At 44.8% G+C, this 18,446-nt stretch overlaps 2 protein-coding genes and 1 long non-coding RNA gene across 21 annotated transcripts in view; 1 reads left to right on the top strand and 2 right to left on the bottom strand.

Annotated features, from left to right (window-relative positions):
* LOC106729375 overlaps positions 1-873 on the bottom strand; it is a 140,317-nt gene extending 139,444 nt beyond the window's left edge. For 16 of the 19 annotated variants that reach the window (XR_004324184.1, XR_004324182.1, XR_004324176.1 and 13 more), the window contains exon 1: positions 667-873. This is a non-coding gene — a long non-coding RNA (uncharacterized LOC106729375). Of the gene's footprint in view, positions 1-439; positions 574-666 lie in introns of those variants that run through there. The other 3 variants (XR_004324185.1, XR_004324179.1, XR_004324189.1) reach the window with 2 other exon arrangements.
* On the top strand, positions 123-2,244 carry COMTD1 (catechol-O-methyltransferase domain containing 1). Its single transcript, XM_032491970.1, has 7 exons — positions 123-341; positions 493-620; positions 880-985; positions 1,075-1,193; positions 1,297-1,351; positions 1,621-1,754; positions 1,992-2,244. Exons 1-7 carry the CDS (start codon positions 248-250, stop codon positions 2,142-2,144), a joined length of 789 nt encoding a protein of 262 aa, XP_032347861.1. The 5' UTR covers positions 123-247; the 3' UTR covers positions 2,145-2,244.
* A 2,138-nt stretch (positions 2,245-4,382) lies between these two features.
* Positions 4,383-16,873, bottom strand: VDAC2 (voltage dependent anion channel 2). Its single transcript, XM_032491969.1, has 10 exons — positions 16,713-16,873; positions 16,454-16,508; positions 15,356-15,424; positions 14,423-14,472; positions 11,167-11,319; positions 11,022-11,074; positions 9,828-10,055; positions 8,799-8,949; positions 6,235-6,292; positions 4,383-4,944 (listed from the first exon to the last, which is right to left on the bottom strand). The coding sequence occupies exons 2-10, from the start codon at positions 16,482-16,484 to the stop codon at positions 4,853-4,855; spliced, it is 885 nt and encodes a 294-aa protein (XP_032347860.1). The 5' UTR covers positions 16,485-16,508; positions 16,713-16,873; the 3' UTR covers positions 4,383-4,852.
* Between the last annotated feature and the right edge of the window lie 1,573 nt (positions 16,874-18,446).

Genomic DNA, 18,446 nt, shown 5'->3' with positions numbered 1-18,446 from the left:
AACCCAGACCCCAGATACAGGGTTTCCTCCCTAAATGTAGGCGCAGTTCCGAACGCGGCCACCAGATGACGCCAGACCCACCGGGAGGTGTTTGCAGTAAGGCAGTCAGGCCGCCAGATGGTGCTCGAAGCCGCGGGTCCGCGGGCACTGCCCAGGCAAGGCGGAGCCGCAAGGGCCCGCGGGTCTCAGGGCGGTCCCAGCAGCCCCAACGCAAGTGACCTGGACGCCGCCGCTTCCTGCCAGCACCATGACCCAGCCCTTGCCCCGGCTTTCTGTGCCCTCCGCGCTAGCCCTGGGCTCGGTCGCACTCGGCGCCGCCTTCGCTAGCGGTCTGTTCCTAGGTGAGTAGGGCCGGGCCTTTAGCACCCTCTCCAGAGCCCCCGCGGACGGGCGGTAGGGCGCGGGAGCAGAGCCCGCGAATGCTGCGGCTGAAGCTCACCTCTGGCGCCCAGGAGCCCCAAGCCCTGACCCAGCACCCCCTCTGCCCGGCAGGGAGACGGTTCTCTCCATGGCGGCCCCGGCGAGAGAAGCGCCTGCTGCCCCCTGAGGACAGCCCCCTTTGGCAGTATCTACTGAGCCGCTCCATGCGGGAGCACCCAGCGCTGCGGAGCCTACGGCTGGTTAGCAGGGCCCCGTAGCAGGACCGGGGCAGGAACAGGCGCCCACCTCGGGCCCAGCGGGGCCCACGTGGCTGTGACCTTGGGCTGGGCGGTGGCCCTCTCAGGGCTTTCCGGGCTCGGCTCGTCGGGCGCTGAGGGCGTTCTTTAAGGGCCCGCCCCCTGGGACACGCCCACAGCCACGGCCCTGGGTGGGGCTCTGAACCTGGGGCGGAGCTGGGTGATTGGCAGGGCTAGTGCGAACCTTTCCTTCCACGCGCAGCTGACCCTGGAGCAGCCGCAGGGGGATTCCATGATGACCTGTGAGCAGGCCCAGCTCCTGGCCAACCTGGCTCGCCTCATCAAGGCTAAGAAAGCGCTGGACCTGGGTAGGGCGCACGGCCGGGGTCATTGGGGGCCGGAGTCACTGGGCCGTCCCCCTACTCTGGCCTGAGCCTGACCGTGTCCCTGTCCCCAGGCACTTTCACAGGCTACTCAGCCCTAGCGTTGGCCCTGGCGCTGCCCCCGGCTGGGCGCGTAGTGACCTGCGAGGTGGACGCGGGGCCCCCAGAGCTGGGGCGGCCCCTGTGGAGGCAGGTGAGTGTCCCACGGACCTGAGGCCCTCGTCAGGCCCCTGGAGCCCAGCCACTCCCAGCTCCAGGAGAAGGGACATGCTGGCTCTGACCCACGCCTTCCGCAGGCTGAGGAGGAGCACAAGATCGACCTTCGATTGAAGCCCGCCCTGGAGACCCTGGGTGAGCAACGGAGCGGAAAGGGCCTTGATGCCATTTCCCTAATGGGACCACCGGGCACGAGCTAGTGACCCCGTCCACCAGGCGAGCTTGGGCAATGACAGCCCCTCGCCGCCCGGCCTCACGGTACGCGGCCACATGCAGGGTGGCAGGGCCGGCGCCCTCGAGGTCCGAGTCCCTGCATAGTCACAGCGCCTGGGCCGGCCTGGGCGGGGGCTTCCGGCGCTGGGGCCTGCGGACTCAGCCGTATCTGCCCCTCCCTCCCCCACAAGACGAGCTCCTGGCCGCGGGCGAGGCTGGCACCTTCGACGTGGCCGTGGTGGACGCGGACAAGGAGAACTGCACCGCCTACTATGAGCGGTGCCTGCAGCTGCTGAGACCCGGAGGCGTCCTCGCTGTGCTCAGTGTAAGGGACAGTCCGGGCCAGAAGACCCTCCGGGACTGGGTCACTCTTTTCCTTAGGCTTCTCCCTATGCCCTGCCCCCATACCCTGGAGCCCCGCCTAGTAAACCATGTAAGCTTCTTCCCCGAGCTGAGTCCCAGGCTTTCCGCTGCCCGGGTCCTGGGTCCCCAGCTCTCGCCCGCCACCTGCTCAGGCAGCTCCCCAGGCCCCGCCCCCATGATGCCCGCCCCACCCCCGCAGGTTCTGTGGCGTGGAGAGGTGCTGCAGCCTCAACCGCAGGACAAGGAGGCCCAGTGTGTGCGAAACCTGAACGAGCGCATCCTGCGCGACGCCAGGGTCCACATCAGCCTCCTGCCCCTGGGCGACGGCCTCACCTTAGCCTTCAAGATCTAGGACTGGCCTCTGGCAAGTGGCCTCAAGGGAGGGGCCCTGGGAACACCAGCCGTTGACCTCGAGTTTTAAATCTGACAATAAAGTGGGGCCTGGGACACGATCTTCTGAGCCTCCATATGTGCTGAAGCTGGGTAGAGAGGGAAGGCCCCACACTAGCCACAACTTGAGCAAAAGGCCTTGAGGCCACAGATGTTCATCCCCTCCCTAACACATTCCTTAGGACTGCCTGGCACCAGGGCTGTGGCCTGACCACAGGAGCTTCCAGCTGACTGGAGGCAGGATATAGTCTTAATTGACCTGGCCACATCCAACTGGTCAGAACCACCCCCCCACCACCAGCTCCTAGGAGTTGCCTCCACTCTACAGGATCTGAGGGCTGGAGGCTTGGTAGAGGCCCCTTGGTCTCCTACAGCTCTTCCTAGGAGGGAAAAGTGAATGAAGTTCCTGTTCAGTGCAGCTGGGACTAGTGGAGAGACCAGTCTGGGATCTAACGGCAAGAAAGGAGCCTTACACCAGGAACTTTAGTAGGTTACACCAGCTCTGCTGGCCATTCGCCCATGTCCTCACAAAACTGTCGGCTTGGCCTCATCTCTGCAGTGGAGGCCCTGGTCAGTGGAAATCACACCTGAGAACCAAGCCACTTGACTTAGACCTGAGGACCTCAAGGTTGACGGAAGTATATACCCTGTCCTCCCCCTGAATTCCTGGAGGAAGGTGAGACACTGAGTGGGATCTCTGGCCAGAGGTGTGAAGACAGACAGGTAGGAGGCAATGTTTAACAAGTGCCCCAGAGGAAGATGAAGAGAAAGTTAGGCTCTCCAACACCAACATCTATGGGCAGAAGTGGAGAGGGAGCCAGGTTCATCACTCTGGTTACCTCCCTGATAAGTAGGAGGATAGTATCTCCACACCACAGATTAAGAGCAGGCGATATTACAAGTTCTTCCACTAACACTGCCTCAGGCAGAAATGGCATCAGCCTAGAATACAATTAGTTTGTAACCACCTAGTTAGGCCTGGGTGATGGAAATGAACCTGGAGGCTGTTAGAAGCAAGGCCATAGAAGCCCATGAGCCCACAGAAGGCAAGCTGTATAATCCTACAGCTCCTGGGATATACCCTGCATTTTAGACAACACTCAGGGACCTGGCTGTAAACCTATCCTCTCTTCCACTCATAATAGCATATTTGGCTGCACATGGGTGACTAGGTCCATTTTATTCAAAAGTATCCCAAAAGCACAAGGTGCTTTCACACCTAGTTTACACAGACATCTTGTTCTGCCTTTCTTACCTACCAAGTCCTAGCTCACTCAAATTGGTTCAAATTCCAACTTTCTGCTGTTAAGTCATGTCTTATTCACATGGGCCATTCAAACCAGTCCCTTAAGACAAATAGATCAGAAGGGGCCTTTGTGGCCCCCATTCCACCTGTGTGGAAAGCTTGTTTGGGTTTCTAATCTTAGATTCTTCTTGACAGGAAAATTTTCAGCATGTATCATTTTTTGGGTAATGAGTACATTTTATCTGTTCTCTCTCAGACTTAAAATTACTTCAGATGTAACATTATGAATTTGTTGAACAAAACCTTCTCTAACCTTTGATTGTATCCTTCTATCTCTTCCTATCAAAATTCCTCTTTCCTACTGTTCTAACCATAATCACCCATTCATTTCTATCATCCAACCCAAGTCCAGATGAAGGCCAGTGGCCACACAGCCTGAAGGCACTGTCTCTGGTCTCAAATTCAGGCCCAAGCTTTTTAGCCTATGCTTGGAAAGAAACGAGTTAACCACCTCTTAGTGGGGCCCATATACTCCCCTCTCACAGACCCTCTGGTTACTGACACTGTCTACACCTGACTCTATGTCCCTACACCTAGTCCCGTCCCACCTAACTAGAGCCTAGATCACTTCCACAGCAACAGCCTGAAAGAGTATGGTGTGTATACGAGCTTCAGCATCATCCCTTCATTTTCCTTTCTTCATCGTCACTTACTTTCTAAGCCCTCCTGGAGTTAACAATGACCCAATGTAATTCTGCACAAGTTTACAAACTGAAGATATAAAGGCATATATCTTATTTTATTGTCATCTAAAAATCGCATGGAGTCACTCTCGGGACACAGAAGGCTTCTATAAAGAGCAAAATGCTCACTGATAAAGTACTAGCTAGATAACCAGAAAGATGTGACCCTAGCTGAAAAGTTTTTAACTCTGCAAATACTTGGAGTCATTAATTATGTACACTTGTTTTATTCATAATTTGTAATGTTTGGGGATACCAAAAGTAATTCTAATAATGGTTGAATTTAACAAAAAATTTTAACCTCATCTTAAAACATTCACTGATCCATCTCATTCAATGGCAATATTCAATGTTAAAAGGAACATAAAAACAAACATGCACACAATTGCACAGTTTTCATAAAGGTCTATTTCATTATTGGTGGGTAGTGCATTTAACAGTTAAATACATTAAATAATGTATAGATGACTGCATGACTGCAGCATTGGTAACTAGATAGATAACCAATTCAACTAGAAACGAGCTAACAAGTAACTGTCTAAATATTTAAAATACAGCTCTTGTTTAGATCATCCTTTGTTTTGATCACCTTCTTGGGGGGGAAAAGCCTGCTGGTCACACTGGAAATATATTAAGGCCAAATCTTCTAATATCCATTCCCAGAGGTTTCTTTCAGCTAGATTAAGCCTCCAACTCCAGGGCAAGCCCAAGTTTGTGGCCTCCAGCGTTAATGCTCTTCCCATCTACCAGAGCAGACAGTGTAAGCTTCACACCTGTAAACAAAAGCAGACAACCATCATGTGCCTGAAACACCTTATGAAAGCCTGCAGCCTTCTTTAATAATCACCTCACAGCCTGCCTATCAGAGGACCTACTAGTGCCGGCCACCAGAGGGCGCCTGGGAGTATCTGATAGCAAAGAATTCAGTGGCACCATCCTGAATAAGGCAGGCATCAAGTCAGAGCATAAAAATGTTAATAAAGCTCAAATGGCTCTAGAAAATACAGTAACGTTCAATACACTATCCAGACTGAAAGACAATCATAACTGGATCCTGGAAAGGAAAAACTACATAGAGACATTTTCGGGACAAGTGGTAAAACCTGAACATACTGTGTATTAGATATTATTTTAATTGTTAATTTCCTTAACAATTGTGGAAACAATTGTATTGTAGTTACGATGTCATTTAAAATGGTGTAGCTAAAAATGCCTTACTCTCAGGACATGCATGCTAGGGCTAATGTGTCTACGTGTCTGCAAAACATTTAAATAATTCATAAGAATATGTGGGGGGTGGGGAGAAAAAGAGGATTATGTATCCAGACACAGAGGTAAAACAAATATGGCAAATGTTAGTAACCGGTGAATGTGGGGAATGTACAGGTGTTCATGGTACCATTCTTTTTTTAGGTTTCAAAATAGTCAGAAAGTCTGGGGAAAAGTTCCAAGTGCTTTAGAACCTTGCTATTCAAATGGTGGTTCAAGAACCAGCAACAGGGACATCACCTAAGAGCTTGTTAGAAAGACAGAACCCCTCACCCTAGACCTATGTGGATTTAGTAAGATTCCCCAGGTAATTCATCCACACACTGATGTTTGAGAAGTACTGCTCTAGAAAACACAGCAAGGCTCAAATACTATGTCAAGTAAATGAGACTACAGAGATCAAACCATCAAAACAATGAGTCAACTAAGATTGGAGAAATAAAAATCACTGAGACAGCCCAGGTCCAGGTGAGGAAAGTAAATACAGAATGGGTATTAAATCATAATACAGAATCACTGTTAACTTTCTCAGGTGTGATAATAGCATAATACTGCCAGAGAACGTTCTTATTCTGAGACACATGATGAAGCATTTAGGGAAATGTCATGACGGCTGAAACTTCCCAACAACCCATCATTTAAAAAAAAAGAAAAAAGGAAAGGAATAAAAAAGTGTGGCAAAAGGTACTTTTCTGTCAATTCTTCTGCATGCTTGAAAGATCTGCAAAAGCTGGGAAAACTAGTTTTCAAAACACTACCAGAACAATCCTACCTTATTAAGTAAGAGTACTTACCAGGCCTCAGAGTCTGAGTATAGCCCACTCCAATTAAACTAGAGTTGTTTACTTTTGCCTAAAATGCAAAAAGAAATGTAAGAAAAATTTTTGAATGGAGAGACAAAGCACCTGCATGTTACCCTATTATATAATTATGAAGCATTCATTTTTTTCACCTGTGAGGTAATAAAAACTTTAATAGTTATTAAGCCAAGCAAAAACCAGGTGCCACTTAACTCTTATCCGCTAAACTTAAAAGTAAAATTGTCAGCAGAACACAGTATTCTCACTATCTGCTGGGATGTGTCTACAGATAAGTTGTCCTACAGCACAGAAGCCTAAGCGCTCTCACAGAAACCGTCCTCACTGGTTTAATCTAGCACAAAACCGTACCCGAATGGCTAATGGAAACCCCCCAGGCTCGCTATGTGACACACGCCAGCCTCAAAGTACAGCACGTGAAGTTTAAATTTGTGGCTATGACACACATTACTACTCTCAGGAATGTTCAAAATCTCCAAAAGACAGGCATTTCCTCTGAAGAAACAGACCTTTACCTCACATTCTCAAGCCTCTCATTCACCACCCCTGCGTCTGGGCTGCATGTAACTGGACTGTGCTTGAGAAGAGGTTCCAATGGGGCATCATTCACCAATGCAGAACCGTGTCCTCCTTGCACAATTCTACTATTTTAGAATTTTAGTCACAAACCTTCAAGGGGTAAAAAGAACTCTGGAGAGCAAGACACGGTAAGGAGAAGCTCCTTGTAGTTCCATTCTCTCCTACTACTAACGTCACTGAGCCATACCAGAGGTAAATGGGGCAGCTCACCCCATCTCCAGGGCCTAGGTTGCCAAGTCGGGCAACTTCCCTCTTCAGCGTTTTGAGTGCTATGGTAACAAAAAGAATAAACAGCCTCTGGGATCAAAACAGATTTGGAAATGATTTGATGTCTACACTCTTTAGTAATGTGTAAGACCAAGACAGAGAGAGAAATGATATAACTAACTATACAGGCCAAAGTCACATAAATGGCACTCATATTCACTTGGCACTACAGCCAAGTCCTCTTGGGTCACCAAAGACCATGTGAGTTATTTGTCTAAGGAAGAAATGCCCCACTAATAAGCATCTTACGCCCAATTAAGAGCCCCAGACAACAGGATACAAAGTCCTACTATTTTAGAATATGAGTCAAGCATGAAACGGACTGGGCACTAGCAGCACTACATAGGTGGGACATACTAGATTATTTCCAAAGTAATCCCAAGAAGTAACTCACTGGCACACACAGGTCCCAAGCCACCTTCCCATTTTCCACTGTGAGAGGGCTGCATCTCCTGCTGGGCATTAAATCTGTGATGGTGCCACAGACATACATTTGAAGAGAACAGCACTATAGCTACCAGAGAAGTGTTGAGTGAATCCTGAGGATTTTTCTGCTACAGTGCGGTCAGAAATAAAGGGAAAAATAAATTAATACGGTCTTGCTTATGGGAAAAGCATTCTGGGGTAGGGTATAGGTCAAGTGGTAAAGTGCATGCTTAGCATGCATGAGGTCCTGGGTTCATTCCCCAGTACCTCTTCTAAAAATAAATAAATCAACCTAATTACCTACCACCCCCAATAAATAACTTTTAAAAAAAATTTTTTAAAGAAAAAAAGCATTCTGGGTGCGTCTCATTCTGATTACAACTATGCTAAGATAAAACAAAAACGGGGCTAAAATTTAACTGCCTAAGTTATCAAAACATACTGTCCTCAGGAAAGAAGATCACTTTATGTAAGAGAAATAACTCTCATGGAAAGTTTAACTCTCTTTCATTCCAGTACGTACAGTGCCCAATTTGTAAATAATTGACACATATGAACAGCTGTTCATCTGCCTGAAACCGGAGCCAGCTGCTCTACCCCCTCAGACACTGCACACCCTCTTACCCCAGTGCACAATGACTGAAGGAAGAAACAGCAGAGTCTAAGGACAGGACCAGGATGGTCACGCAACCCAGCTAACCCAGGAGAGGGGGGAGGAAATTCCTGGGATGCACCTGGTCACCCCAGACAGGAGGGAAATCATTAGACAAGCAGTCCAGTCCTGGCCCTACGCCTCCTTCCTTCCCTCTCCAGCAGTGGTCTAAGTCCTGCCTCTCTCCAAGCTTTGGTTTCCCCACCTGCAAAACAGCATGGGTACCAATGACCATTCAGATCAAATCTGAAGACATCTGTAAACCCTAAGAAGACAAACACAAAGTAACAATTAAAGTACTATTATCTCCCAACAAGAATGAGAACTGCCCAGGACCCAAAACACTGGCTTCCCTGGGCTCGGACAGGTTTGGGGCTCAGGGTTATTATCTACACTAATTCAGCAGCTTTTGAGGGTAAGCAAACTCCTGTGGCCTGGATATCAAACTTCTAACATTGTCTCCACTGAAAAAACAGCTTTACAAGTTCTAATCCCAATCTGTGTATAAAATGGGAATTGTATGAACTAAGTTCAAATTTTGACAACACAGTTCAACATACCCAAAAATTAATTCCAACAACCAAAAACCCCATCCTAAGCCCACAGCAATACTCACAGAAATGGAAGCAGTGGGGTCCAACTGATACTTAGCGGCAATGCCAAAGCGAGTGCAGTTGGTTCCTGATGTCCAAGCAAGGTTTACTGAAGTGTCAAGATCTTCACACACTTTCTGGTAAATTGATCCTCCAAATTCTGTCCCATCATTGCTATAAGATATTTTAGATTAGTCAATCTAGGATAGACAATGTAATAATGTCTAAGGCACAGGCTGATACTGTAGCATTACATTTAAATAAAAGCCACTGACCACATGGCTCTCTAGTGTTCCAATGAAAACTTTGAAGTTTTAAAAGGTCTTTTCCCAACCTATGTCCAAAAACAAGGCTTGGTCAAGTGATTCATGGTACACACATTAAGCAGAACTACCATAAGCTACTAATGATCATGCTGTAAAATACATAATGCTACAGGAAAATGATCAAAATGTATTAAGGTGGGGGGAGGGTTATAAGACAGCCTTTTCTGTATGTATATTATATGTATACAAAAACAAAGATGAAACACCAAAGCATTAACAATTAACAAAGATTATATATCTAGTGGGTGGAATGAGAAATTTTGTTTTTTTTCCTTTGTACTTCTGTTATTTACCAATGCACCATATTTATAAGGGGAAAATTCTTTTTAAGAATTTTTTTTAATTTTAATTCTTTTTAAGTCCTTTCCACACATACATTTAATTTGGGTTAGGAAAAAACACTATACATCTTAAGCAATCCTATCAAATGAGCACCTCACACATCACAGACAAGTCAAATGAATGCACAAGTAGAGTTTGGCAATGTCTTAGCCTCTTCTATCCAAAGTCCAAAGCCCATCAAACCTCATGTGAAATGAACACTTACTCTCTCAGCACCAAAAGTCAAACTAACATTTTTCACTATACACTTTTGAGGGGCACTCTAGGAATGGCCAGGGATGATCTTTTTATGTCCTTTAGGTTGCACCTAGATTCACAGGAAATGACAGGAGACATCAACATCACTGAGGTCCTGTATCATAATATCCACAAAGAAATACTCACACATTAGTGTGTAGCTGGAAGTCTCCAGTCCTGTAGCCCACTGCAAAGTTATTCCTTGTCAGCTTTGACTTGGCACTGTCAAAGGTCATCTGGTACCCAGCAAGCCAGCCCTCATAACCAAAGACAGCTGAACCATGGATTGCAGGTCCAGCAAAATCAAAGTCAACATCACAACCAAGGTTTATACACTCCCTCTTGTAAGATGACTTGATTTTACCACTTTTCTTTCTGGAAAAAGAAACAAACTGATTTAAAATTGATGCCAGTGGAAGAATGACACACATAACTTCTGCACAGAGGGCACACAACAGATTTAAACGAACTGCACTAGAACTGGGGAGCAGAGGCATACTTCATTGTTTTACTGTGGTTCACTTTAGAGCACTCCGCAGAGACTCTTCCCCTCCGCCCCCAATTGACGGTCTTTGGCAATCCGGCATCAAGCAAGTCTACTGGTTCTTCGTTTCCAACAGCATTTGTTCATTTTTTGTCTCTCTGTCACATTTCAGTAATTCTCACAGTATTTCAAACTTTTTCACTATTATATTTGTTATGGTGACTGTGGTCAGTGAGCTTTTGATGTTACTATGACTCACTGAAAGCTTAGATGATGGTTGGCATTTTTTAGCAATAAAGCACTTTTTAATTAAGATAGGTACATTGTTTTTTTCAACATAATGCTACTGTACACTTAACAGACTATAGTATAAACATAACTTTTATACGCACCAGGAAACCAAAAAACCCATGAGTCACTTTTTTTTTTACAATATTTACTTTACTGTGGTGGTCTGGAACCAAACCTGCAGTATCTCTGAGGTATGCCTATTAAAAACGTAGCAAGCTAATCCTAAGGGGTAAAAAAATATAGCTCAATGAACTAAAAACAAGGGCACACGGGGCAACCTGAATGCCACCACCATAGGAAGACTGCTTTGCAGAAGTGGTTATCAGTCACAAAAGCCTATTAGAAACACGTTAGTTACCCAAGTTAGTGCCACAGTGATAAGAGGCAACTATCTGAAGGCAAGCCAACAACTGTACTGCTCATAGTCCAAAGGCAGAAACAGAAATTTCCCACCACAAGGCAGTTGAAGTTCAGTAAGCCATCAAAGCAGTAAATATGAACCGTTCCTATATATACCCAAGAGGAATGCCTTTAAATTTAAAGCAGATAAAAATGTCCATGCTTACCCCGTGTTTGGTGAAAAGGTGGTATCAAATGTCAGTTTCAAACCTTGACAAATCTATTTTGAAAGAAAAAGAATCTGTTTTCAGCTTTATTTCCTTTTTGAAAACAAAAATAAAATAACACTAAAGCACATTTTCAAAATGTTACCTGGTCTTCGATTGCGATTTCTGTTCCCAGAGTGTTATCAGTGTTCCACTTTTCTGTGAAAGTCAGGCCATACTCACACCATTTATATTTGGTCTCCAAGGTCCCAGTAACTTTACCAGTGTCTGTATTAGATGAACCAGATGTTGAGAATTCCTAGTAAGACAACAAATAACTTCATGAACTTTCTCATAAGCCTAGAAGAATCCACTAACTTACACAAATAAAAAGAACCCACGGACACATTTAGTAATTTCACTGATCTTTGTTCTAGCTTCCTACCTTCTGATACTGAATATATACGAGTGACAAATTAGCCTGTTAAGTTACTGCCAACTTATTGCTCACATTTCAACCAACCAATCACAAGTTACCTGTATCTAATTCTAAGTGAACAATAAACTGTATCGCTTTTAAGGAAACTTCTGCTAAGGTGATTTCATTTGGGATTCAAAAATCAGTAGGGAGAAAAAAAGGAATGAGCGTTTTAGTACTGCTTCCAATCTACACCTGATATTGAATAAAACATTAAACAGGTCACTACAGTTAATCACAGACCCCTTCATTAAAATCAGTTGATAACTGATACACAATTTATTACAAAATGGTTCCTGAAAATCCTTAAAGGAAAAGCACTCCACTGTAGGAATCCATGCCATGAACAAAAGATTTTTTTTAATTCTTTGGTAACCCTAATATTCTGTTTTTCCAACATAGCCACCACATTTTATGCCTTTCCAATCTTTCACATTCTCATTTTAAAAAACAAGTAGGGGGAAAGAAACTATACATTTATTCTACAACTGGTTTATATCATACATAATATATACTGTACTCTGTGTAACAGATGACAGTATAACAGAATAATTGAATGCAGTGATCAATTTAAAGTGCATTATATAATCTTATATTTGTAGCAAATATTATTAATCTGCCAATCCCTAATTGCACACTAACTGAAAAGGAAGGCATAATATGGAGGAGGCCTTATCTGAAACTTAAAGTCTGCTACAGATAATCCAGAAATCTAATAATCTTTCAGAGCACAGTACACAGAGGCAAACAATTCAAATCTTCCAAGATAAAAACATTAAAATGCCATCTGAGGGTTCTGATTTGTCTGCTAATGATGGCTATACACTTTGGTCACTGGAAAGCCAAGTTTAAAGACAGCTGATCTGAACTAATGAAGAGAAATCTGACCTGAAATTGTGATACCTGCAGAATGATGAAATACCAGAAACTGTATCACAATGGGAGAAAAGGCCAATTATCCTTCACTTAGAAAATAGAGTATTTGGATAACTATTGCTCTGCAGAGAAAGATACCCAATTCTTTAGGTCTTATACACAATTGCCTGAAATTAGATGCTTTCATTAACAGAAATTTCAAGTCAAAGCCCTCAATGCCCATACTAAAAAGCAATGGATTTTGTTAGGCAAGAACACTGATATAAAATTAGGAGTCCTGACATCCAGTTCTGGCTGTCATTTACTAAATGAATAACACTGAAGACAACACTTTTCTGGGTCTCAGTTACTTCAAATGTGGTAATAAAAACTACCTCTAGAGGATTCAATTGGACTGATGCTGAAAACTGCACATTCTCATGTGTTCCACACAAAAGGATGTATCATTAAAACAATATATGTGGAGCATGTTCTTCTAACAGACACTTAAGATGCAGCATGTGTATGAGTAGCTATTTTTAATCCCGAGTGACATTGATTAATGATTCTCGAGGTCCTACCCACTGCCATTCATCAGCCCATAGACTGAGCCAGTTTATATACATGTCAAAGAGTCCTCAAGACAGAAAACCAAGATCACGCTGTGATCTCTGACAAGAATTCAGCCGGATGACACCACTGATCAGAGCTTATACCCTTTCACTCCATCATCAAGATATTTAGGCTTCTATATTCTGGGGTGGCCTAGACATCTCTGCAGTTCAGGTGAGAAAACAGAACCAGGCATTACTGTGATATATTTGGGGCCAGGTACACATTACAAGACCAGTACCATGCTTTTGAATTACACACATTAAATGTAAATAAAAACATACTATATCTAATCAAGCTTCTATATATCCTTCATGTTCTTAAGCCTAATTTCATAAAATTCTTATCCACATTAAGCCTTTATTTTCCAACAAAGATTTTGATTTACCAAACAATCTAGTACTAGATAGACTGCTCTGACTGTTCCCTAGTTTAAAGTTTATTGTCTTTCTAGTCAGCAAGTAAGCTTTTTAAACACAAGGATTGAGTCGTCTTCTTTTTTCAGGAGGCCTTTTGTGTTTCAACAAATACACACCAAGTGGTTTATAAGGGGCCTCAATAGGTTAAGAGAGGGAACACAAAACAAACACTACTGTGACCTGTTACCTTAAGCAAGTAAGTCACTCAACCTCACTGAATATTCAGAATATTCAGGCTTCCTTTCAAACCAAAGAAACCAAATGACAGATGTGACCAATGTAAAACCCCAGAAATCCAAGTGGAGGCATTAAGAAACTACAAAATGATTAACTTTAATAAATAAAAGCTATTACCCATCCCCAAAACAATCTCAAAACAAAAAATTTTAGAAGAAAAAAAATCACAAAATTTTACTTTACTCTCTTTACAGGAGTCTGGTAGGCAGAATCAAGATCCAAGTATCAAAATATCAACCCTTAAAAATATTCAAATTTAGAACTCTCTAAATTCACAAAATACATATGGAAATCTTCCCCAAGGAGGGCTGCTAGAATATGACCATTATATTAATGATTAATACACTCAAATTAAGAGTTACTGAGTATTTTTATGCCCAGAACTCTTAATGCTTTTTATAGGCATTAAAAGAAAGGGTTACAAAAAGTACAACAGGTTCCCACATGACTAATGTCTTGCCTGAGTTACTAGTGCTTACAAAGAAATATGTCAAAAGACCACATCAAAATCAGTAATCATATTCAAAGCCAAAACAAATTAAGACGCAAATCCCTTAAAACAAAATTAACTTCTGTTTCTTCTTTAAGATTGAATGGGTAGGGGGGGTGGGTATAGCTCAAGTGGCTGAGCACACCCTTAGCATGCACTGGGTCCTGGGTTCAATCCCCCGTACGTCCTCTAAAAATAAATAAATAAACCTAGTTACCCCCAGCCAAAAAAAAAAAAGATGAACTGGGTAGAGATCGTATAACTATAACTATTTCATGGGTTGAAAAATTATATAAAGGCTACCAGAACTTATCAGATACCCAACACTCACCACGCCACTGCATGACTTTGTTTTCACATCCAGTTTCACCAAACCAAAACCTTCAAGTAAAGACCAAAACAGAACAATATGATTATTTTGTATAAAAGATGCATACCAATAGTTGAGTATACATTAAAAAACTCCAAAAACCCCAAATACAAAAACCAGAAAGTTTACACACTCAGAGGAGGATAAAAATGCATACTAATACACAATGCTTAAATGAAAACAATTTTCAATTATTCTATGTAAACTGAAATGCAAAGGACAAAACATCTTTAGCTTTGCCTAGTATTTTGCTGTGTGTTTGGCACCAAAAAAAGGCTTTCAAACCATTTTATCAAAGCATTTATTTAAAAATGCCTCTCATATCTAAATGTCAGATCAGAAAATCAATCTAATTTGAATCTCAGAACAGCCAACCCTTTTTATTATTATAATTCAGGCATTTGGAACATTTACGCCAAAGGGGTATCTATCTCCCTTTTGGATTAATAATCTAAATAATTAGGGAAATAATCTAAAAGAGAGAGAGGGAGAGAGGAGCGTGGAACAAAATCTTCAAGAAAAAACAAATTTATTTGAAAAAAAAAAAAAAAAAACCATTACCCTTTAGGAGTCACCACTGTAAAAGCAAAACAGCAATACATCATAATTCTATTCAACCGAGGTCTAAATTGTATCTGAAGGAAATAAAAGCACAATTTTTTTTTTCTTAAAGGTAAAATTTTTGAACTAACTTTGAAAAAACTGGAGGAAATTGGAGCAGAAGGGGATGTGGATTGTTACAGTACTACTTTAACAAAAATTTTACCTTAAATGTACCAAATACAAGAATTAATGCAGCCAAGATATCTACAATTTGAAGAAATTATTAATTTCCCTAAGCAATCCAAACACACACATTCATTTCAGATTGAAAATTTTTAAAACAGTTCTTACCAAACCCTTTGTTGAAAATATCTCTGGCAGCTTTGCCAAGGTCAGCATATGATGGAGGAATACACATTGCTAGTGGGAAGGAGAAACATTCCAGTGTTAATGTTCCTGTTCTCCCAGTCTGTCCAAAAACTAGATTATGATCTACCACCATCTTTAAACCCAAGCAGTCCAACTTGGTTTTGATTCCACCAGGAGCTGAAACTGTAGTCTAATATGATTCATGAAGGAGATATCAGCACCGAAGGCTTATTTCTAAAATGAGTAACCACAGTAACTGACTATACAAACTTGGGAAATTACTTCCGAAATATGAAAACAGACATTCTATGCCTAAATTTACACGTCTGTAGCCTCACCTCCTAGGACAGGACTAGTACAAAGAATCAAACACATACACGCATATATATCTATACATACATTTAAATCTGCCAAAATTCACTGGAATGGGCTGACTTAATCAAATAAGATAAAATCAAAACCTAGGACAAGTCCCACCCCCCCCAACTACATCTTTTAGCAACCTCACTGAAGTCAAAACCAATTATTCTGGAGTGGGAAGAGAAGAGTAATTAATACTTATGGGACTTAAATATTGGAACTTTAAAAAAAAAAAGGCCATCTGTTTAAGTGAAATCTACATTATGCTGTGAGGCTTAAAGGAAAGCAATCTGAACTCATGACACCAGTTCATTCATTCTACATAGCACGTCCATGCCCTTAAGAGCACATGTAATGACCTTGCGCTCTCACAAGGGGGGTTACTACTTCCTCAGGAAAAGTAACCGATCCAAATCCTCCAAAGACCGAATCCGACAATTAGTAACATTTTGCTTTTGAGTTCATCAAGGACACCTCCAAAAACTGCAGGGGAATGCGGCCAAAGACCCAACTTCCCTGGCCTAGTCCCCCTACCCGAAATCCAGTAATGCAGCCCCTCCTCCGCAGACCCAGGAGTCAGACGGTGGAATGGCTACCGAAAGAGGCGAATTTCCAAGTCCTTGGAGAGATACCGGGAAAGACGCTGCGACTTTCAGGTCAGTAGGCTTCAAGTGCCCGGACACCACCGCCCCATCCCGCAGAAATCCCCGCTCTACTTACGCCGCGGGCAGTTCTGTCCGTAGGTTGCCATGGCGAGGCCGCGGGAAGCGGTGATCTGCGGAAAGGACAAGAAGTGCGGTCAACGGGGGTCAGAAGCGGATCAAGAAGCCAGAAGGGGGTCTCAGACAGAAGGGAGAGGGGCCCTGGGGCAGCGCGGCCATCTTAGGGAGCCAGGGCCGACCCCGAGTCCGGCCCAGGCGTTCTGCTTGGCCGCCGGGGCCTAGGCCCACGGGTCGGAGTGAGGCGGGCGCGGCGGTACCTGGTGGTCTTCTGAGGGGGTGGGGGGCCGCTGCTGTCTCTCCGCTCTCAGGTGAGGCCGCTCGGCTGGCTTGGGGTCCGGCTGCAGCTGCGGCGCTGGAGGGCGAAGTGAAGGAGACACCGTTCCGCCCGCCGCAACCCTGTCCTCCCCCCGCCAGGACCCTGCCACTGCCCCTGGGGCTGCCCGCGGCGCCTGTCCTCGCAGCGCCGCCCGCTGCCCACTCCAACCTGCTCCGAAACGACCACGTGCTCCGAGAACACCCCCACCTCCTGGATGGGTCGCCTCGGTCCGTCGGCTAGGGCCAGAAAGGCAGAAGCTGCGGGACCTTGGGTCAGGCAGCGAAGAGGGCAGCCCAGGGGCGAGGGGGCGGGGAACGGCGGAGGCGGCGCGGAGGGGACCGCGCGGGCGGGGGATGGGGCGGTGGCCCCGCGCGCGCTTGTCACGGTGGGGCGGGGCGTCAGGAGCGTGCCTGCGCGGGACCCGGCGCGAATGGGCGCGGCCGCGCTCCCCGGGGTCACGTACTTCTCTCGTATTCCCTTTCTCGGCTGTGAGTAGCGCACGCTGCAGAGCCAATCCCCAGTCTAGGAAGGAGTCTGCTAAACATTGCCCCTTCTATCCTGAGTAAGTGCAGCGTGTGCTTCTGAAAGATGGTCTGCCTCTCCTGGCCCAAGGAGAAACGAGTGGGCCACCAGGGCGCACCTCCAGCCCCTCGAGCACTCCCTTCCTTCGTCCTCCTTCGACCATAGTGTAGTCACCATACAGGGCGGGACTCAGCCGGAGAAGCTCTCGGGCTGCCCTTTCCTAAACAAACTTGAGCACGTCTCAGGGTGCCCCGTCCCTCCCCTCCCTCCGCCCCACTCTCAAGCCCTAGGGTTCCTCTTATACCGCCTCCATCCCTACACACGCACCTGACCGGAACTCTCTCGGTGAATCAAGTGTGCTAGAAAATTTAAGAATCATGCTGACCAAGTATTAGAATGCTACACTTAAGTTCCCTGGGTGTACAGTGAGGTAGCCAACTCAACAAGAAAAAAAATGAGCCTTTTAATGAGATGGAAATGGCTCCGGAATCAGTCACCAATCTCAGCAGTTTATCCCCTCTGTACCCCATTTGCCTATCTATAAAATGAAAAGTTTAAATGAGATGAAGTGGTCTTTAATGGTCATTCAGCCATAGACTACGAGCAAAGCCTTTTCCCCTCTGACTCTTGCTCTGAAAGCCACCTCTGCTCAAATGCTTCCAAAGTTCCATCTCCACCTAAACCAGAAAAAAAGATAGCTAGATAGACTTCCACGATGCAAACCTGGATTAAAGCTGCAGCCTGGTGGATTTCCCTCCCACGAGCAAGCCCAGTCAGTATCTTGCCTAGTCATGCATGGTTGGGATTGCTCATTGTAAACGGTCAGAAAGGAAGAGTCTTTGCTCCTAAGAGTTCAAGCACCAGACACACTGATTGATTAATCCTTCATTCAAGCTCAGACAGGTCAGTCTGAAGTCAGCCTGATTCCACAGGGTACTGGTCTGCTCTATGTTTGATACTATTATGAGGCTAATGGCAGAGACTGACATCCCATCACAACTGCAGCATAACACACCACTTCCCAGAAAAACCTAGTCTGCTCAGTCACCTTCATTACCTGCAGTAGGATTTATTCACAGTGTGAACTATCTGCAGCATTTTAAACCCCCAGAGAATTTCACTGTGCCACAGAACACAGATCTGAGAGTTCACC

Source organism: Camelus ferus, chromosome 11 (genome assembly GCF_009834535.1).
Source record: "Camelus ferus isolate YT-003-E chromosome 11, BCGSAC_Cfer_1.0, whole genome shotgun sequence".
Taxonomy (NCBI): Eukaryota; Metazoa; Chordata; class Mammalia; order Artiodactyla; family Camelidae; genus Camelus; species Camelus ferus.
This window is presented reverse-complemented; position numbering and strand designations above follow the sequence as displayed.